Below are 20,529 nucleotides of genomic sequence, written 5' to 3' on the forward strand. Positions count from 1 at the left end.
AGCGTGCCGAATAAATGAATACCTGCGCACTGCCACTCCATTATCCTGCGTACCTTTATACCACGCAGCACAAAGCAAATTATGAGCTGAGCATCACTATCGCGTTGCTCAGCACGCAAGTCTCCATATAACCCACGGTTTCGACTCGATTTCTTGGAATTCGAAGATGAACTCACGACCAGACTCTGCAAGAACATTTGACGTGTATTTAACAAACAATGAATTGGAGGACGGGCGCAAAGCTAAGGTGCGCGGCACTGCCGGGCACCCAGAAAGCTGCCTTTCCGTTGCAATTTCTAATGGAACTGATAATAATACTATCGCAGCAAACGGCATGCCTCAAGGTGGACCCAGCGCTTCTGAAGCCTGCGGCATGCGTATCCAAGCAAGGCATCAGGTAGAGCTAATGACAATGGTTACACGTATAAAGAATCCTTGTGTTTCAACTTGACGAAGCGGTGTTTTTGGGTTGCGCCTTGACGCGGCCTCCCATGCCAACCTCAGCTCTCACCCGTGTGCCCTGCTCGCAGCACGGGGGCCATGTTTACGGAGCCGGAGCCGCCTCGCTCGGGTCGCAACCTGACGGACGGCGAAATGGGCATGCTGTATGATAAGTTTGTCGGAGCAGGCAGCCTGGGCAACACCTCGGTCCGAATGGAGTTGCATGAGCGGGGCTTGACGCCGCGCAGGTAGGTCACCAAGTCAAGGTGGCTCAGGACTCAAACAGTTGCAATTGCTGTTGCGTAGAGGCTCTTGATGCACTTCCAAGCCAGCCTCCAACAACTCTGGCCGCTGACGGGCAGCTCACTCACGGCCACGCCACTCCAGCTGCCGCTCGCACCAAACCTTGATTCCCACGCCACACACCTTGTGTGCTCTCCTCCCCACTTTTGCTGCCCATCCATCGCAGCGCGTCCACCGGACCCGACCCACGCAACAGCGGATTGTTGGACTCTGGTGACCGCGGCGCACCCAGCCCCTCCCCCGGAATGGCAGTAGCAATGGCAGCGGCAGGCAGCGCGGTGCGAGCGGCGGCGCTGGACGAGCAGTATGCGGAGCAGGTGGGGGGGGGCGGTGCGGAGGGAGCGGCCGAGCGGAGTAGAGTCGTGAGTCCATTGGTGGGAGGTTATCAGTGGCGTACAGCTGATCGGGGCGTGCTGTGTGACGGCAGGGTGCGGGCGGAAGCGGCGTCCGTAGCTCAGTGGTGGCGTGTCGTGTGTATTTTCCGCGGCCCCCCCCCTCCAAGTACAGGCGGCTGCCACGGCCAAGATGAAGTACGTGGCGCCGCACATTGCAAAAAAGTACGGCATCAAGCAGCACATACGGCCGGCCTCGGCGGCAGCGGCGTCGCCGTACGCGGCGTCTTCGGTGTCAGCCGGCGCGGCCGCGGCGCGCGGGAGCGGCCGCGGTGGTGGCGTGGCTGCGCCCCGCCCCGGAACCGCGGCCGCCTCGCGCCCTGGAACCTCTGACAACGACGCAAACGGTCCTGGCTCGCCGAGGGGGGCCGGGTTTGGTGGGGGGACAGCGGGTAGCGGGAGCGGCGTCGCCAACGCGCACCTGCCGTACGGTGGCAAGCCGCCGCGGCCACAGTCGGCAGCGTTCGTGGCTGTGTCGCGTAGCAAGGCACAGACCACTGGATCCAAGTTTTTATATGGCGGCAAAGCAGACGTGCCAAACCCTGGGAAGTATTTCCCCCGGTATGGCGCCATGGACAAGGCGCAGCCGGCACGCGACTGGAGCAAGATGTACGGCGGGCCGAACGGCAGCGCCACGGCTGCAGCAGCGCAAGCCCGGCGTCCGGGGTCGGCGCCGCCGGGCGGGCAGCGCTCAGAAATGACGATGGGAGGCGGCGGCGCCGCCGCAGAGGCCTCTGGCTACCCCACAGTACAGGCATCAACCATGGGAGCGGGTGCGGGTGGCGGCGGCGTGGGCGGTCCTGGGGCGCCGAAGCGCAGCATGAGCCTCAGCGCCGGTGCAGCCGCTGCGCAGCAGCAGCAGCAGCAGCAGCAGCAGCAGCAGCAGCAGCCGACGGCGGCAGAGCTGGCGCGGGCGCAGACGGCTGCCCGTCATGAGGAGCTGTTTGCAGGAGCCCACCACGTGCACGAGCGCGCGCCGTCGCCGGGCCCCGGCACTACCTCCTTCAAGGCGCCGGGGCGCAGGCCCCCCGAGACCGCCACCACCGCCGGCCACCTGTACGGCGAATACTTCCACGACGGCTACGACGCCCTCACGCGGCGGTCGTCACGGCCCAGCTCGGCGTTTCAGAGGCAGGTGCCGCGGCCGCCGCCCACGTCGCTGGCGCCGCACGGGGACACGGGCCCGGCGCTGGGGCCCGGCGTGTACTGCGCGGAAAAGCCGCTGCCCGCCACGCACACGGGGCGGCACGTGACGGCAGGTGCGTGTGGCGTGCCGCGTGCGGGGTGGTGCGGAACGGGGCGGGGCGGTGCGGAGGGGGGCGGGGGTGGGTAGGCGGGGACGTTAGGCCTAGGGTCTTGGGAAGCGAGCCTGACCGGCCGCGGGAGTGCCGGGCGCTGCTTTGGAAGCGTGAGGCGATTGGTTAGACCCTAAGCGCGATAGGCGCAAGCAGCAAGGCAGGCAGGCTGGCAGGCGGCCTGAAGTCGTGTTTACCAGTGATGTGGCGACCTTACCGCATCCCCTTCACACCCGCACAACGCACGCGCGCGCACTCGTGCCCACCCGCAGGCCACTCCTCGCTATCTCAAACGCGCGACTGGAGTCGAACGGGGGCCCGCCCTGGGTCAGCCCCGCACGCCCGGCCGCCGCCCGCCGGCGCCTACCACCAGGGCTACTGGGTAAGTGGGGAGCGGCCTGGCCGGGCGGTGGCTGGCTGGCTGGGCGGGCGTTGGGAAATGGGGGCCAGCTGGAAACAGAAATATGACAGGTGGTGCTAGGCACACAGCAGGCGAAAAGGCGCGGGTCATGCCACAAGCCACCTGTCAACACGCAGTAATGCCATGGTAAGACACCACAACACCCGCACCCACACACCACACGCGAACACACAGGGTCCAGACGGCCCGTCAGCGGCGCTGTTCCCTGACGCGCCTGAGTATGATCAGATGGTGGCGCTGAGGGCGCTGCAGGTGGGGGCTTATGCGGGGGTTGCGTAGGTAGGGCAGTCCTGGTCGAGGGGGAGGGGAAGCCACCAGAAACACTCCAGATGGGGGGTGGCAAGGGTTGTGAAGCATGTCCAAGCCAACATTCACGAAGAGATGGAACGTGCGCGCTTCGTAGGGGAGGGCCGGCTACCACTTATGGGATGCCGGATGCATGACCATGGCAGAGTGTCAAGTGTGGCTGCATCGAGCCGATTGTTCACCATTAGTCCTTCCACCTCTTGAATGGCTGCAGGAGCGGGCGCAGCAGCGCGAGGACGCACGGCACCCCCGCCGCACGGCCTCCGCCCGCCAGCCACCAAACCAGGCAACGGCGCCAATCCAGCAGCCGCAGTACGCCATCGCGGACGCCGACCCACATGCCGACGGGCGGCCGCTGGCGTACGTGGGGCCCGAGCGGTACAGGCAGTACAGCAGTACAGGCCTGGCGAAGCGGGTGCAGGGCGGCGCGTTCTCGAACACCACACGTGCCATCGCGGTAGGTGTGCTGGTGCTGACGTGCTCAAGGGTGGGCGCGTTGTTCTGCGGTTAATGTCTGAGGATCACCAAGTATGGGCACTGCTTACTAGCACGATGTAGTACTGTAGCTTCGGCGGCGCGCATTACTCGTGTCGTTGCTGCTGCGCGCCCACCCCCGCCTCCTCACCACTGACCTCCCCCACACCACTCCGACCCCCGGTTCCCCGGTCCACACACGCGCGCGCAAACTCGCAGGCTCACGGCATGCGCGTCATGGCGGATGGCAAGGTGACGCCGCCTGCAAACGTGGCGGTACGAGTCGCCAACGACTTGACGTACGATTATGACGCGGCGGTGGAGGGCCACCGCGGCCGCCCGCCCGCCTGGCAGCTGCCGCCCAACCGAAACGCTCTCAGCCAGCGCTGGGTCAGCACCGCGGCCACGGCGTACCTCAACACCTGAAAGCTGTTGGCGGAAGATGGGGAATAGGGGAATGGAGCTTAGCGCCGGGAAGACAGTCAGCAGGGAAGATGCACTTGCATGGTTGGTCAGCATTTGTGGTTCGTGAGCCATACTTGTTTAAGTTTTATATGACTTGTGTACATACGGATATCGCACCGTGAACAAGCGGCGAACACCGGCGTTGTTGTGTCGCCAACTGAGCGGCAAGACCATGAGCTTGGATTGTATTCTTCATTGCTGATATACTGTTTATTTAGCACTGTAACAATGCCGACGCCGGCTGTCAAAGTCCGTGAACTCCTGGCCGCGAAGGCGGGAGTAAAACCGACTGGCTCCAAAGCAGTCACCACCTCGACTCCTGCCTGGAAAGCAAAACTTCAATCGCGTACCCCCACCAGCAAGTCTGCGGCCGCGGATGGCGATCGCCCATCGACCGTGGACACCGAGCCTAATGCGAGCCGGGGCGTACCAACGAACGGTCATTTAGACGCTGGGAAGTCAGTGGAGGCGGCAGAGGCAGCGCTGAAGCTGACGTTCATTGCGCCGGTGCCGCTTCTGCCCAAGCCAGACCTGACAAGGTGCGTCGTGCAAGTGGCCACCCCCCGTGATGGTGCTGCTGCCATCTGGGGAAACTGCACTAGCGGGGTATACTCCTGCATGCAGCCACGCGCGGCCTCTGTATTCGGTTTGTAGAGGGCAGCGCCTTGCCCTGACCCCGACTTGCTATCTTTCGGCGCTGTGCCCGTACGCACAGGCCCCAGGCACCCACGGACCGCTCGGCGCTGCTGCGGCAGCTGCAGGACCTGCGGTCAGCCGGCAGTCGAATGCTGCAGGAGCAGCAGCAACAGCAGCAGCATGATTCGGCCGCGCTTGCCGCCGCAGCGGCAGGCGGCGCCGGGCCCGGCTCTTCCTTGCTCGCAACACCCGGCCACAGCCACCACCAGCAGCAGCAGCAGCTGCAGGCGCCTGCTTCTCCCTTGGTGGGCTCGCTCTTGGGTGTCCCGCGGTCACCGCACACCGCGCCTCTCACGCCAGGCACGGGCGCTCGACCGGCGCTCAGCCCGCCGTCGCTAGCTGGGCTACGAGTCCAGGAGGCAGCTGACACGGGCGGCGGCTTCCTCACACACTTTGCTGACCCCAAGGACCTCACGACGCCGCCGGATCACGGCGCCGGCGGCTTCAGCCGCTCTCGAGCGGCAACCCCTGGAGGCGGAGTTGGCGCAAGCACCGGCTACCGGGGCTTGTCAGCAGCTGGCGCGGGCGTGGGTATGGGCGTGGGCGGCAGGCTGGCGTTTGGGGCCGGCGGCACGCCAGCTACAGCCGGCGGAGGCATGGCAGCAGGCAGCAGTAGCACGCCGCTGTCGGCGCTGCGGACGGTGGAGAAGGTGCAGCAGCTGCAGCGGCGGCTGCTGAGCCTGCAGCAGGAAGGTGCGTCGCTGGTGTCCGAGATGGGCGAGGATTAAAAATCTAGACCGATTGAGTCATCAGACGGTGTCTGGATCCTGAGGTTGGACTGCTGGCTGGGACATATCGGTATACATTGATCGGGTCCTGGGTGTGGCAGGGCACGGGTTTGAAGGGGCAGCCGGTGGGTAGGCTGCGTGAGCAGCACACGGTACCCGTATGCCGGTCGCTGGTGGCCCGTTGGTGGCTTTACGGTGGCGCGTGCTTTTTTAGAGCACTGCACGGACTGCACGGACCGTACGTGCACTGCACGGACCGTACGTGCACGTTACCAGCTATGGCTGTGGGCTACGAAACGCAAAGGACCTTGTGGCATTGTGTTGGTGCAAGCGTGCCGCCGGGTAGCCCCAATGGGAAGCGCCCCGATGAGCGGCGGCAAGAACAGGACGGTGCGAGGGAAACCCTGTGGGAGCAGGTGGGAGTTGAGTAGGCCCAAGGAGTAGGCCTAGTCACGTCCGTATGCAGTGGTGGCCTGTGAATATGTTTATCCGAGGGCGAGCAGGCTTGAAGACGCGTGTGCAGGTAGCGTGTGGCCGCGGTTGTAGTGGGCCGGCGCCGGATAGCGGCTGGCGGGCGCGAGTTGCGCAACGGGACTGCAGAGTAATGAGGGTCAAGCAATATTGCTAACTCGAGTTAAAACAGTCATGACTCCTCGAATAAGCAACCTTGTTTGGGACATGTCCAGGTCATCGGCAAGACCGGCAACCCTGCTGCGGGTGCGGGTAGGTGCGCCACGAGGACCGCTCGCAACAGCTGCACAGAATAGCTCCAAAAGATCAAAGGAAGAAAGCGCGCTCCTATTGGGTAATTCTGTCGACAGTACCATTCGCGGGGATATGCCGGTGGGCAGGGCCCCGCGCTCTCAGCGAAGGCGCAAAGTGCCCCGGTACACTTATTTCACTGCCACCTAACGCGACGCTTAGATAAAAGAAAGACGAAGCACAAGTAACCTCAGCAGAACTGCTGTCGAGAGTAGTAAGTGAGCGACCGGCTGGTCCCGCCGCCGGGCCTGGATTTCACGGCATTTGCGACAAAAGTTAATGGCCTCTGGCCTCAGGAAGGTCGCATTGGTGCCACTCCGTCCACTACTGGAGACTACATACATGGCATCCTTTGAGCAGCAGCAGGTGAGCCGAAGCTCAAGCCATAACCTAGTAAATGTCCGCATCATTAACCCGGAAGTCGCGGTCGAGACGCACAAATGCTACGTAGCGCGCTGTAAGGCCCACATACATGAGAGAGCTCGCTTCCGTGCGCAAACCTGAACGAACCCGCTTAACCGGTCGCGCAGGCAGGCTCGTGGCTCGCGTTGAGCTCCTCTGGATGCACTACCGGCAGCCCCGTTCTTCCGGCAAGCAACTCCTCGCTCGGTACATCGGAGGGCGCTGGCATAGGACGGCTGCAAGGCAAGTTATGAATTTCATGACAAGCTAAGGCGTATCGGCAGCGTTGTGGCTGCTGATGCTTCGTGGCCAGCAGCCAGGTTTAGTAATTCTCCGCCATGTCATATAGTAGGCAGGACAGCCCACTACCATGGAGCGAAATGGGATCCCACACACGAAACGCACACGAACGGAACTTAGAGAGACCTCATGTACGTCCTGCTACCCCTGCGCGCCGCTCGCTCGCCCCCAACAGCAGGCCCGCCGTACAACCTCAACGCTAACAGCCCCATGGATGACTCATCCACGCACTTCCTCGCCGGAGATGATGAGTGCACCAACGCCCGGCGGGCCTGCCTGATGAACGGCAGCGTCACCAACAGCGGCAGCGGCGGCGGGCTCTTCTCAGGGCTGGTGCAACATCAGCCCACGAACGGCGGCAGCACAACGCTAACAGGTGCCGCCGCAGATTTCGGCGGCTACTTCGGCGGCTGTGGCAGCGGCGACATTGCCATGGCTTTGCCACTGCTGTCCTTGTCGCCGTCAGCCGCTGCTGGAGGCGCCATGGCCGCGGCAGACATCTCCGGGGGCTCGGAGAGCGGGGCTGGGGCTGGCACCGCTGCCGCCGGCGGGTGGCCGCCGCCGCTGCTGACTCCCAAGCGCAGCAAGCGGCGGCTTCTGCAGTCCGCAGGCGATCAGTCATCGGGCGACCCCGACACACCTCGGTCAAATGGCAGCGCCAAGGCTAGGTCCGGCAGTGGCGGCGCCGCCGCCGCCGCCGGCGGTGTGGACAACACGCAACGCAACCGCGAGGCGCAGCAGCGCTTCCGTCAGAGGCAGCGGGTGCGTGCGCGGGTGTGGGGCTTTGCTAGCTAGCTAGCGGCGGGCGTTCAGGCGGGCTGCACTTACTCCTATTAGTCAGTATGTATCAAGTGACAGCTGTTATTAATTTCATATGTTACTGGTTATTACGGACACGCAGGACGCGGTGATGGCACTGGAGTCCCGCGTGATGCAGCTGGACGGCGAGGCCGAGTCCCTCCAGCGCGCCAAGCGAATGGTGGAGGCGCACAACGAGTGTCTGCTGAGGCAGCTGCGGGAGGCCGAAGTGGCGGCCGCCGCCGCCGCGGAGCGGGTGGCGGCGCAGAGCGCGCACATTGCGGCTCAGGCCGAGCAGATTGCGGCGCAGACGAAGCAGATGGCGGCGCTGACGGCCGTCACCACAACGCTGCAGGCGCAGGTGCAGGCGGCGCAGCAGCAGGTGGCGGCGCAGATGGATGTGCAGGCGGCCGTGATGCGCGAGCAGCCCTATGGCACCCAAATGGTGGTAACGATCAAAAAACGGGGGTGACGATCCCCGGACAGGGGGTAACGATTGTTTCGGGCCCGCACGGCCTGGCACGCCCAGGACGCAAGCCAAGTGGTGCTGTGGTCACCTCTTAGCTACTTGTCATGCATACACACATTGCGGACTGGGCGGAGTGCCTTTCGTCGCCGACAAGTGAACATGCCGACATTCTAGTCTGCAAAGTGTGTAATGTAGTGACAGTTTGTGTTAAAACAGTCTAATATGTGAAGCCTTAAACTTCTGTAGTCTTTGCGCTCGCGAACGAGGAAGTCTGGGGGCTGTAGGCCGACTGTGTGACATTGTGACAGGGACCCTTGGGCGTGGTAACGACCCTAAGCCAGGGGTAACGGGGCCTTCGCGAGGGGTAACAGGGTTCCTGCATGGGGTTCTCGCGGGCCTGACTTAACAAGCAGCATAGAGCGGCCCCTGATACTACTACACATACACTGATATAGTACCATACATATACTGATACACTGCACTTCATGCCGGTGCCGCTGGACTTCTGTTCCTGTCCCCCACTTTGCTCTCTCGCGCTTGCTACTTCTCTTTGTAACACAAATTTATGCTAGCTCAAATGTCAGTAGAACAAGAGCTGGCGGCCGACGCTGCTTGGCTGGCTTGGGACGCGAGTCCTCACGCTGCTGACTGCTCGTTGACCGGCTTGGCAACGCTGCTCACACGTCAGCTGCAGCCAGCTATTACGTGAGAGAAACTACTATGCCTCATAATCTATCAGCTGCGCTTCAAATGTCCGACCGAGAAGTCTCGGTCGCCGGCGTCAACAACGCCATTCAACATCGCGTTCTGTCAACATCACCCTCGCCCCGCACGCCATAGTCTGCAGGTTAGTCTGCAGGTTGAATGTCGATGGGATGCGTTGAACCTAGTGGTACCTCGCAAGCCAGTGTGCATGGTCATCTTCTCGCGCTGTGTTGGGTTGTCTGGTGGAGCCCCCGCCTACAACTAGTGACTGTCTGCTGCCTCCCTTACCAGCGCTCGCTGTAAGGTGTTTTTATGGCTCCCTTGCCACGGTGCCTTGTGTCTCACATACCACCCCGCCCCCCTCCGCACGCACACACCCTGCCCCGCGACAGCTTGCTGCCCAACCCCTGTTGTACCCTATGGACCGTACGGTTGGCTGGACTGCCCCTACACCTCCAGCATTGTGCTCATCAACGGTGAGTGTCCGTGACACATGTGGGCGCACACACATGCACATGTGCACACAGACACGCCTTGTGTGGTAGGCCCCGTGCACTGCTGCCAAGCACTCTGTCCATGGCTGGCCTTGACATGCATTGGCACCTACCCGTCTTGTGGCAGACGATTAACTGGGTGTGTCTATGTGTGTGCACGCGTGCATGCAGGCGCTGCCGGTGGAAGCAAAACTACAGGAGCCAGCGTGACACCAGCTGTCTGGCGCTAGAGATGGAGGTGCCAGTGGCATAGTTTGGCATGCTAGCTGTGGTGGCGGCGGGCGTCAAGGTGGTGGGTCAGAGACGTTGTCCCCAGCAGACATGCAAGTGGTTGCTGCCAGTGGCTAGTTGCACGTTCACACGCAGACATGACTTGGCGTATTGTTGCATGTACGTATGGACTTGCGGTAGTGTTGCATAAGTGTTGCATGAGCATCTGCACTTGTCGTGCTATCAAGCCTTGACAGATGGCTAGCATGTGGAGTAGCGGACTACATAGTTCTTACGTTAGTACTGAGGTAGGCCTTCAGCAAAGCACAAGGCTGCCATGTAACGGGCGTCAAAGTGATGGTTACATGTGCGCCTCGTAGACCGTGAGCAGGCTGTTACCATGGCTGGTTAAGATGGTAAGCAGATCGTAGCGAGATCGTAACGATGCCGGAGGGGTAACGATCTACGACCTAGGTAACAGCGATCGTAACGATCGTTTGGGTGCTATAGGGCAGCGCGACGAGGCGGCGCGGCAGCACCACTACCAGCAGCAGCAACAGCAGGACGCATGCGCAGCGGCAGTAAAGGCGGTGGCGGCGGCGCCCGCAGAGGTGTGCTGCACGCAGCTGTGTGCGCTATGCCGCGGCGTGTTGCTGTTGCCGGAGGAGCAGGCGCTGATGATGATGGCGGTGTAGAGCTGATCAGGATGAGGAATGCGTGCATGCATGGCAGTACGTAGAAGCAAAAGTGCCGGCAGCAGCAGCGACAGTGCCAGCAGTAGCAGCGGCAGGAACGGAACCGCTGTGCGTGTATCAGCAGGATCAGCAATAGCAACAGCGGCCGCGGAAGCGCCAGTAACAGACAGAAGCTGGCGGCACAGGAGCCGGACATGCTTGATGCCGGCAGCGGCGGGGGTAGTTGTGGGTCGGTGGTATGGACAGACATCGTTGCCGCACGGTGCGTAATGGTATTCATTAGGTCTTTCTGTGGCTGGTACGCACCACTGCCACACGCACGCACGCCATCCAGCAGGTATGCGCGCTGTGCTGGCTAGCTGGAGACGCCACAGGGGTCTTGTTTGTTGACCTCCCGCAGTATTTATGGGTCTCCACTCATTGTTCCTATGGCAGGCTCTGAGGCCCGCTACAGGCGCGCGATAAGGGTGGAGAGAAGAGGAGGTGGTAGGCTTTTTACGACTGTATGTTCGAAATTGTATCCCCCTACATAGGGGACCTTATCGTATCCCCTAAATGGGGGAACGAGCACGCGGACGGACGGACCAGGCGGGAACTATGTTGCTCCCCTCAATCAATGGCCTTGCCTGCGCCACATCTTGGGCCTTCATTCATGTTGCATTGACATCCTTAGGCTTGGTCTTGTGGGTGGGTGGGCGGCTGGAGGCTTCATTCACTTCATGGGCTTTGTGTGTCTTTCATGGCTTGGCTACTGTTGGATTGGATTCTTGGCTGCTGCTGGATTGATGCTTGACCCTGAATGGATGTGCAGCAGCAGGGAGCTGGGCGGTGGGACGCCATCAGCAGCTCGCTAGCACGTACGTACGGGGGCAGGAGGCGCACAGCACACGTTGTGCGTGCGTGCGCAAGTATGGGTACCGTAGTACACATGGGGGCGGGCGTGCCGGCACAAACACGGAGTAAGTATGGAAGCGGGTGCAGCAAACGCGACATTGGCAGTAATGTATGCATCTTGCGGTAGCATAGTAGTTGGTAAAGCTGTCGCATGGCGGCATGGCCCGCAACGAATGCGGGTGCGCGATGGATCCGTACTGCTTGTGCCGTGTCGTGCCGTGGAACTGTTTTCTTGAAGATTCCCGTTTCACTAGCGCCACGCCATGCGTGCGCGGTTTCTACTGACTCGCTTCACATGGAGCGTCTGCTTGCATGCCTGTTTGGCGGACGGGTGATGGAGTCGGCGGGGACTTATTGAGCACGGCAATGCGCCTGAGAGCTGGCGGGGGCATCATCCCCGCATACCGTATGTACGGTCCACAGGTCCGCATGCAGGCTCCTTGATGAACGCGATGCATCCGTGCTTGAAGCCCCGGATTGGTTGAAATCGTTTGGCTATCGATGTCTTATGACGTATCTTAGTACGCTTTGTGATACTGTTTTTATCCGCTGAATTCCATAGTAGAATGTGTGTGTGTGTGGAACGCGTGATTACGAGTGTCACTTGGGTTGGAGGCTACGTAGGTGGCACACGCATATGGCATGCCCCCTCGGTGTTTTACCGGCGTGCGTGAACACTCTCAAATGTGTACCCTAAACTGCTGGGGAAGAGCAGATCTGTCGGCTGGTGTGTGTGCACGGACACGCGGTGTTGGGCCAAGACACATCGGAGCGTGCGCGAGCGAAAGACAACCAAAAGCGCATGTATTCAAAAGCATGGCTGTTTTTGCCCTTACTTGCCAGCCGGTTAGCAGCGTGTCAGGATTGTGGCACGCCCATTATCTATCGGGGGCGGCGTGTGTGCGGGAGCATGTTTTTGAGCGCGTGAAAATTTGCGTGTGTCTTCAGTTCTTCTTCTGGTGCTGGAGCTAGCTAGCTACAGTGTATTTGATTGCTTCGCGAGTCTGCTTGGACAGGGGGGGTGAAGGATGCGGTTGGTAAGGTTTTGGGCCATGCTTGGAGCCATGCTAGCAGTTGCGATATAGGCTGCGCGCTGCTTCGGATGCCCCTGCTTGACGGTGTGGTAGTCATAGCATGCATGCTGCGCACAAGATATCCTGCCTTTGGAGATTCGTGAGAGAGTGAGAGATTTGAGAGACGGTTACGAAAGCACACACGTCGCAGCGCTCCCGTTCACCCGCTTCCCTCTGTCCGTACTCTGCAGTCGGCGCACTTCATTCATGCATTGCAATTCCGCAGAAGGAAGGCCCGGTGCCGCGACCCTTCCTGCGGTGGATTGGGGCCCTGGCTCGAGGTCTAGATTTTTGGGCTGAGCCCCCCCAGGAGGCTTTGGAGTTTGGACGGAAGGCGCAACAAGGAACTATGCAGGACGCCTGCTTAATGCATGGGCATACTGCTGACGGAGGATTTGTGGCATACGCACTCAAGTACGCACTGAAGCTGCCGTGCAAGCTAGCTCCGCAAGGGCATTGCTTTCGTGACCGCTGTTGGTCCAGCACCCCCTCGGAATAAAATCCATCTTTTTTTACGCATTTTTGAGAACCAAACAAGGTTACCGTATTAATTGGGAATCATCACTCCAGCGGCCTCTACATCAGGTCATTAGCTTGCAGCACCTGCAGGCAGATAAGACCTGCATTGAGCTTGTGCGGCCCAGCGCGACGTGATTGCCGTGCAGTCAGAGGACGCGATCCGCACACCATACGATCCGGGTGAACAACTTGCAGGTCACGCACACCATATACCGTAAACATTTGCAGCGACTACTTCTGATGCCGAACTGTCCATACAAGAGAGCCCCGGCCTATGGTACAAGCACTGCGGCATGGCCGCAACACTGGCCCCTGTGAGCACCACCCCAAGTCGGTGCACATTTCGAGCAGGGCTCGGCTCCACTGCCTGTGAACCAGCACCGCCCGCGCGCCAGCCACTGCCGGCCAGCACCCCAACAAGCCAGAACGCCAACACCGACCGGCCCCCATCCATCCCGTGCACACAACAAGCAGGCCGCCTGCGAGGGCCGCTCCTCCATACTAGCTAGCCTCAGGGAGTCTCTGACCCACGCAAGCGACATACTGTTTCAAGATACTCCTTGAGAACGTAGGAACGTCCCAAGCCGCGTGCCGGCTTCATACCCTAGTACGGTAATCGTACACACACGGACACACATACACGGACACACACACACAGAGACTGCTCCACTGGAGGCGCGGAGGGCCAAGAGTTTGCCGCACAGAGCCACACCACTGCGCCACCGCCACCAACCACCCGTTACTGGCGCCAGTAAGCCAACCCGATACAGCAGGCACTCGTCTACACGCAACCGGCATACCGCCAGCTCGCTAGCCAGCAACTAAGTCTCCTGCGTCGGGTGCCTTGCAGATAGCTTTGCTCAGCTGCCATGGGCGTCACGGCCTCAGGTGCGGGCGTGCGGCGGCTAGCTGCCGTACACCTGCAGCACCTCTTCCACACGCTGCCGGCACAGCGGGCAGCACATTCCCTCACCCGCAGCTCCTGGTGCAGCTGGTGGCGCCCCCAGCTGCCGCTGCTGCAGTTGCCGCGCCGGCGGCCGCGCCACGCCACCAGCCGCAGCAGCCGCAGCAGCAGCAGCGGCCCGCGTCAGCAGCTGTGCGGCGCAGTCGCGGCAGGCGCAGCAGTGCACCGTGCCGCCGTGCTTGAAGCCCACTGTGGGCCGAGCCACTAGGCACACCGCACAGCGGCCGCCGCCGCCGCCGCCAGCACTGCTGTTGGCGCCGCCGCCACGGACGGCCGCCACTGCCCCAGCCCCAGGCGCTGCAGCCAACGGCGGCTGCAGCTTTGCGTCCGAGGTCTTGGGCTCAGCCGGCCCCTCGCTGCCGCCCTGCCACTTTAAGACCCCGATACCGCCGCCACCCGATTGCTCCTCATCCTCGTCATTTGTATCTTCACTGCCGGAGTCGTCGGCATCATCGACACCGCATATGTACACACGAACAGGCTCGCCGCCCGCCCCGCCGCCGCCACTGCCACCGCCGCCACCACCGACGCCGCCTTGCTTGTTGGCGCCGCCGAGCGCGTCCACTGCGCCAATGCCTGCCTGGGCAGTGGCAGCAGCAGCAGCAGCGTTGGCGGCAGCGGCAGCGGCACTGGCAGCGGCGCGCCGCGGTATCCCTGGGTCCAGGTGCGGGTTGCTGAGCACAGCCGCGGAGCCGATGCGTGCCGCGGCCGCCGCCACCGCCACCTCCACCACACGCCGCAGCGTCGCAGTCGCGGCCGATGCCGCTGACGCGCCGCCGGCGGCGGGCGCCGGTGCAGGCCGCAGCCGCAGCGCCCACCGGTTGCCGCCTGCACCTGTGCCTGTGCCTGTGCCAGAGGCCGCGGTGGGCGCAGTGGCGGGCTGTAGGGGCTGCAGGTACTCGCGCAGCAGCTTGGACGGCTCGCCGCCGCCGCCGCCGCAGCCCGCAGCGGCTGAGGGCACCGCCACCACCTGTGCGTGCAGCAGTGGGTGGGCAAACGTGTGATGGAGGTTTGCAGGCGTCACAGCCGCCCCTGCCTACAACACCCATGGTGTCATGACCGCAATCATACGCAACCGGCATACAGCACTGACATCTAAGCAGCTCTTCTCTTCAACCCCAGGCTCACCGTGACGCCGCCGCCGCTCTCCGCCGCCACGACCCCGGCGTCGAGTCGCAGCCGAAACAGCAGTCGCGCGTAGCGGCCATCAGCGGTGCAGCTGCTACTGCCTCTACCGCGCCCGCCTATACCGTCGGTGCTGCTACTGCCGCTGCCCGCCTCCTCGCCCTCTGCAGGCAGCGCAAAGCCGAGCAGGTCGCATCCCACCACCATCGCCGAAGACGACGACGAGGTGGCCGGTGCAGCGGCAGTGGCGTAGGCATGCGCAGCGGCAGCGGCGCCATGCGCACCCCGCTGCTGCTCGCGCGGCTGCGGCTGCCAGGAGTGTTGGCGGCCGCTGCGGCCACCGCGGCTGTTGGCGGCCACGTGTCGCGGCATGGCCACCAGCCACACGCGGCGCCAGACTCCGTCCGCGGCAGCGGGGCCGGTGGCAGACGCGGCGTGGGGCGGCGCCACCTGCAGGATTGTGTTGCAAACACAGCGCATGCCGTTGGACCATGAATTGACACGACTACACACATACACACACACACACACACACACACACACACACGCATGCGTGCGCGCCTAATCCGGTCAGCACTTCGGGCTCTTGGTAACGCGCACCACCCCGGAACCCGTCCGCCAGCCCACGTCCACGCACCTGCACCAGCGCTGGGCTGAAGGCCAGGCCTGCCGCCTCCGCCAGCCGCCGCGCTGCCGCTGCCCGCACCAGCCCCAGCTTCTGGCCGTGTTTGCCCGCCCGGCCTACTCCCGCGTCTCCACTACCGCCACCAGCACTGCCGCCGCCACCACCACTGCCACCTCCGCCTCGCGTCAGTTTTTTCTTCAGTTTGCTGAGCAGCCCGCCCCCACCGCCGCCACTGGCCGTTCTCCCCACAGCGCCGGCAGAAGCGTCGCCGCCGCGCGCCTCCGGCCTCCCCGCCGCCGCCGCCGTGGCACCCCCCGCCACCGCCACGGCACCCCTGGCAGCGGCTGCGTCTCTAGCTGCTGCTGCCGCCGCCTCTGCCGCGCAGCCCTCTGGCCCCAGCAGCAGCAGGTCCATGGGCGTGTGCCCCGCCCCGCTCTCAGCCGCGCCGTCCGCCCCTGCCGCCAGCAGCACACCCACCACCGCCTCCAAAGCAGCGGCACGCCAGCCGCCGCCGCCGCCGCCGCGGGCAGCAGACGACAGCGCCGCCAGCGCGGCGGCGGCGGCACCGCCGGAGGAGCTGCAGGCAGCGTGCAGGGCGGCGGCGGCGTAGTGCAGCGGCGCGCCGCCACCAGGCGGGTGCTCCCCACCGCCACCGCCACTGCTGCTGCTACTGCTGCCGCTGCTACTGCCCGCCCCCGCTGCTACTGCCGCCAGGTCGGGCCGCTGGGCGTCCGGTGACACGCCGTGGCGGAGAAGCTGCGGAGGGCCGGCGGGGAAGGGACGAGATTGGGGGTATGGGAATGTAAGAATGGTGACGGGGCACGAGCGGGGTCTGGGTGCATAGACTTAGAGCCGCTGCCGCGCTGCCTAGCCCGTGTGCACGTCAGTCGGCTTGAGCAGGCCCATGTCGTGAGCATTACGAGTTTCCTGACGCCCTCAAACATCGCAGACGAGCCGCCGGCCCTCCACCCCACCAACACCGCCGCCTCACCTTTGCCCATCGCCGCCCCTAAGCCCACATATCGCCACCCCCTAGCCAACAATTATGTCACTCACCACGCTGCATGAATTGGGGTCGCCCTCCGCGGCCGCGTGTGCGAGCAGGCCCCGCCCCCGGTGCAGCAGGTTATTGAGCAGGATGGAACGCTGAGCGGGGGGAAAGCTGCCGCCGGCCTCATTCAACACCGCCTGCATGCAATGCGCACACAAAGATTTTCACATGTGAGCATGCGCATAGGATTGGCATGAAAGAGCGGTGACGGTGAATGAGACCAGGTGCGCGGACGCAGGTGAGGAAGGGTGAAGAAGGTGGCGCTGCAGGTGGTCGGGGGTTTGCCGAGAGTGCCCAGGCCCAACCGTGAAGGCCTCCCGCAGACTGACCATTCTATAACAATCATAGCAAACGCCAGTTTAACAAGTGTCCTAACAGCCCGAGCGGACTTCGTGGGCACGTCGCCTGCGACGAGACTGGGCGTCGACTCACCTCTAAGGCCCCAGCATCTTTATCGTCGAGAGCGTCGAGCAGCCGCTTGGTGAACAGCGGCGGCATGCTCCTTGCTCCGGGTCCGGCATGGCAAGAATGCCTGGACCCTAAGTAGAGGCTGAGCAACTTTCAAGAGTTTGGTGTGAGCCGGTGAAAAGTTCAGTTCTAAGGCCGAGCCTAGGCTAACGAAAACAAGTCGGGCGGCTTCATTTTGTGAGTTGGCACTCAGGTTGACACTCGGTTTTGCTCCGTGTTGCTTTCCTAGATATGGTCCTTCAGTTGTAGCGTAAAGAAGTTAAAGCTGCAGGCGTATGCCCCGAGCAAGGTAACTGTTGGCCTCTGAGAGCCCGGGACCATCATTTCGTCGATGCGCGTGTCGCGGGCGCCCCGAGCCAAATTTTCCCCATCATAATATTTGCCACAAGCAGCAGCACTTCAAGTTAATGTTAGGTACGCGACTGGGACCAACCGTGCCGGAGCTTTGGCGTAGCACGAGACCGTCGCCTTCCCGCGTCGCTGAGTGCCACTTCAAGCATCACCCAAGGTGATTGGTGATTGTATTTTGCATTTGAAGGTTGCAGAATTGGGGAACGTTCAGCGGTGCTGCGTCTTGCCCGTTCCTGCTAACCTGACCAACCGGCTACCGGATACCCCCTGCGTGCACAGCTCATTCCCTCAACAGCCCCACACACCGCGAGGCTCAGGCTTTCTCTACATCCACCATGGCCAGCAGCACCCTGGTCTAGGGCGCCGGCTAGGGCTGCTGCGGACGCCGACGGCTATGGCGACGGGAACGTTGGCCGGTGTGCCGACCAGCCAGGATCGCGGCGCCGCCCCCACCGCGGATCGGCTGTGGGTGAGTCGGTGCCGCAAGCTAGGTTTGACTATTCTATAGCTACTTAATAGGGCTCGGGCATATAGCCATAACCTTGCACAGCAAACCTGGGTGTGCATTCCTGCCGCCCAGACGAATGTGTGCATGAGCGGCACACTGCCACTGTAGAAGAACGTTTGCATGAGCAGCACACGCCAATTTGCATGGTTCCACTTCGCCAACCCCCGCCTCCGCGGCACCTTCGACCCAGCTCACTCCTGCACACAAACCAACCCACCAACCGCCAAACAACTGCCGCCAACCGCCGGGGTTTTGACTTGGCAGTTGTTTGACTTTGACTACACCATCGTGGACGACAACAGCGACACGTGGATCCACCGCTGCGCTCCCGGTGGCCAACTGCCGTCTGCCGTACGTGACTCGTACGTGGCGCCCGACTGGATCGGTTACATGAACCGTGTGCTGAGTCACCTGGCGGGCGCGACTGAACGTACGAACGGCGGCGGTACGGGCGGCGGCGTGGCGGCTGCTAAGGATAAGCAGGGTGACGCGGCGGCGGCGGCGTGTGTATCGCCAGACGCAATCAGGGCGGAGCTCGAGGTGAGTGGACCGGCCTGCTGTGGTGGCGGCTGATCGAGGAGTTGCTGTGAGCTGTCCCTCTGTCCCATCACGAGTGATGACCGAACAGCAATGCAAGGAACGGGAAATCTGATGTGGAGGAAAAGCATTGGCGAATTCCTGCTGCTTCCGCATCGCCCCGCCCCGCCCTGCCCCCTGCAGGGCATTCCTTGGACCCACGGCATGAGGAGGCTGCTGGAAGCCATCCGTGACAGCGGCAGGAGCACCAGCAACAGCAGTAGCAGTAGCAGCAGCGGCGCCGCCGCTAGCCAGGCCAAGGCTGCTACAGCCAATGGAACCGCTGCTGCTACAGCCGGTGGCCTGGCGGGGGTGAACCACGCCGCCATCCTGTCTGACGCAAACAGCCTCTTCATTCCCTGGATCCTGGATGGCGGCGGCGGCGGCGGTAGCGGCAGTAGCAGTCATGGTGACCAGAGCGACGACCTGCAGGCTGCAAACGGCGCTGCTGCTGCTGCTGCTGCCGACGTGGCGGCAGTAGCAGCGGGGGCTGCCGCGGCAGCTCCGCCACAAGGCCAGGGGGCCGGGCGGCTGCCGCCACTGTCGCCCATGTTTACCGACATCATCACCAACCCAGCAGCAGTGGAGGCGGGGGCGGGGGACGCGGCCGGCAACGGCAGCAGCAGCAGCGGCCAGGCAGCAGCAGCAGTTGTAGCAGCGGCAACAGCAGCAGGGGGTGGCGGGGTGATCCGCGTGTACCCACACCATGGCAGCGCCCCGCAGTGCGCCGCGCCGCCGCACGCCTGCCGCCGCTGCCACGCCAACCTGTGCAAGCGGGAGGCGATGCGGCAGCTGCTGCAGCGCCGGGCGGCGGCGGGTTTCACTTACCGCCAGGTGTGCACGCACGTGTCTACGGGGGCATGTGTTGAAGGGAAACAACAAGCGCACAAGTGGCATGTGCGTTTGTGCTTGACTTGGGAGCGTGGCATTGCGCAAGGCCCCTGCGGCTCTCACGGACTCTTTGCGACTTCCTACGTTCTGTGCACACCGTGCCCCTCTCCCTTGTGCTCAGTGATCACACACACACACACACACACACACACACACACACACACACATCCACATCCACATACACACACATGTAATGCATCCCACCCGTCTGCGCGCACACACACACAGGTGGTGTATGTTGGCGACGGCCGCAACGACCTGTGCCCCTGCCTGGCGCTGGGCCCGCATGACGTGGCCATGCCCCGAGTGGGCTTCGCGCTGCAGAAGCTGCTGGCAGCTGCCGCAGCCACTACTGCTACTGCTACTGCTGCGCCTGCCACTGCGCCGGCAAGATCAGCTGCGCCGCCGGCTACTGCCACAGGCCCCGGCGGCGGTAATGATGACTTCATCTACGCCGCGGCACCTGCTGCAGCCCCCCTGGCGACGGCGGCGCCGCCGCCGCCAGCGAAGGCGGCGGCGGGGCCGGACCCGGAGCCACTGCTGGCGGCGGTGGTGCCGTGGCGGGACGCATTCGAGATTCTGGCGTGGGCCGTGGCGGATGACCGAAAGGCGGCGGAGGCGGCGGCAGCGAGGGCGGCGGAGGCAGTGGGCCTGGCTGAGAGCGCCGCCGGACTGAAGCTGTGAAGAAATGAAGCGTTGCGATTCATTATTTTGCCGTGACCAGGGGAGGGAGGCGCCGCGTTTGATTATAAAGGCAGACAGACGGCGTGCACATGTGCCTTAGTAACTGAGCCCGGTGGCGGGCCGTGGGGGTACACTGTCCGTTGCGCACGGGGCTTGCGGATGCGATGTAGGCTGTGAGCGTCTTGGGTGAAGGTTTCCGTGTTGGTGCTTTGGTGCTGGTACGCGGGACCGTTGGTGTATGTACGACGCTGGATACCTCCGTGCGGGTGAACACATGAAGTCATGAACACGAAACACCTAGTTGCCCTGGCGTCCCGGGCTCGCTCAGAGAGTCAGGGAGCTGGCTGGGTTTATCTGGTAGGACTGCGTGGAGGCTCGGCCGCTCGAAGCGAGGCGCTTAAGGGAGCCCAGACAGCTGTGTTCCTGCCCCCATCGGTCATGTCG

The 20,529-nt window shown here is 63.1% G+C and overlaps 5 protein-coding genes across 6 annotated transcripts; 4 read left to right on the forward strand and 1 right to left on the reverse strand.

The window, feature by feature from the left end:
- Positions 1-52: 52 nt before the first annotated feature.
- Positions 53-4,224, forward strand: CHLRE_14g631650v5 (uncharacterized protein). The gene is made up of 9 exons (XM_043070417.1): positions 53-247; positions 327-397; positions 531-689; positions 911-1,061; positions 1,252-2,395; positions 2,704-2,813; positions 3,027-3,104; positions 3,373-3,615; positions 3,852-4,224. Exons 3-9 carry the CDS (start codon positions 541-543, stop codon positions 4,056-4,058), a joined length of 2,082 nt encoding a protein of 693 aa, XP_042917090.1. The 5' UTR covers positions 53-247; positions 327-397; positions 531-540; the 3' UTR covers positions 4,059-4,224.
- Positions 4,225-4,282: 58 nt separating this feature from the next.
- On the forward strand, positions 4,283-6,171 carry CHLRE_14g631701v5 (uncharacterized protein). The gene is made up of 2 exons (XM_043070418.1): positions 4,283-4,636; positions 4,813-6,171. The coding sequence occupies exons 1-2, from the start codon at positions 4,326-4,328 to the stop codon at positions 5,519-5,521; spliced, it is 1,020 nt and encodes a 339-aa protein (XP_042917091.1). The 5' UTR covers positions 4,283-4,325; the 3' UTR covers positions 5,522-6,171.
- Positions 6,172-6,413: 242 nt separating this feature from the next.
- On the forward strand, positions 6,414-8,664 carry CHLRE_14g631750v5 (uncharacterized protein). Of its 2 annotated transcripts, none has more exons than XM_043070419.1 (4): positions 6,414-6,649; positions 6,814-6,928; positions 7,161-7,747; positions 7,887-8,664. In XM_043070419.1, exons 1-4 carry the CDS (start codon positions 6,626-6,628, stop codon positions 8,253-8,255), a joined length of 1,095 nt encoding a protein of 364 aa, XP_042917093.1. In that variant the 5' UTR covers positions 6,414-6,625; the 3' UTR covers positions 8,256-8,664. The 2 variants fall into 2 exon arrangements, with proteins under 2 accessions (XP_042917093.1, XP_042917092.1); XM_043070420.1 differs by having other exon boundaries at positions 7,164-7,747.
- A 4,142-nt stretch (positions 8,665-12,806) lies between these two features.
- On the reverse strand, positions 12,807-17,322 carry CHLRE_14g631800v5 (uncharacterized protein). The gene is made up of 5 exons (XM_043070421.1): positions 17,040-17,322; positions 16,613-16,744; positions 15,569-16,312; positions 14,935-15,381; positions 12,807-14,776 (listed from the first exon to the last, which is right to left on the reverse strand). Exons 1-5 carry the CDS (start codon positions 17,103-17,105, stop codon positions 13,748-13,750), a joined length of 2,418 nt encoding a protein of 805 aa, XP_042917094.1. The 5' UTR covers positions 17,106-17,322; the 3' UTR covers positions 12,807-13,747.
- Positions 17,323-17,492: 170 nt separating this feature from the next.
- On the forward strand, positions 17,493-20,524 carry CHLRE_14g631850v5 (uncharacterized protein). The gene is made up of 5 exons (XM_043070422.1): positions 17,493-17,583; positions 17,706-17,895; positions 18,199-18,474; positions 18,655-19,344; positions 19,630-20,524. Exons 2-5 carry the CDS (start codon positions 17,821-17,823, stop codon positions 20,083-20,085), a joined length of 1,497 nt encoding a protein of 498 aa, XP_042917095.1. The 5' UTR covers positions 17,493-17,583; positions 17,706-17,820; the 3' UTR covers positions 20,086-20,524.
- Positions 20,525-20,529: the final 5 nt, after the last annotated feature.

Source organism: Chlamydomonas reinhardtii, chromosome 14, assembly GCF_000002595.2.
Source record: "Chlamydomonas reinhardtii strain CC-503 cw92 mt+ chromosome 14, whole genome shotgun sequence".
In the NCBI taxonomy this organism is placed as follows: Eukaryota; Viridiplantae; Chlorophyta; class Chlorophyceae; order Chlamydomonadales; family Chlamydomonadaceae; genus Chlamydomonas; species Chlamydomonas reinhardtii.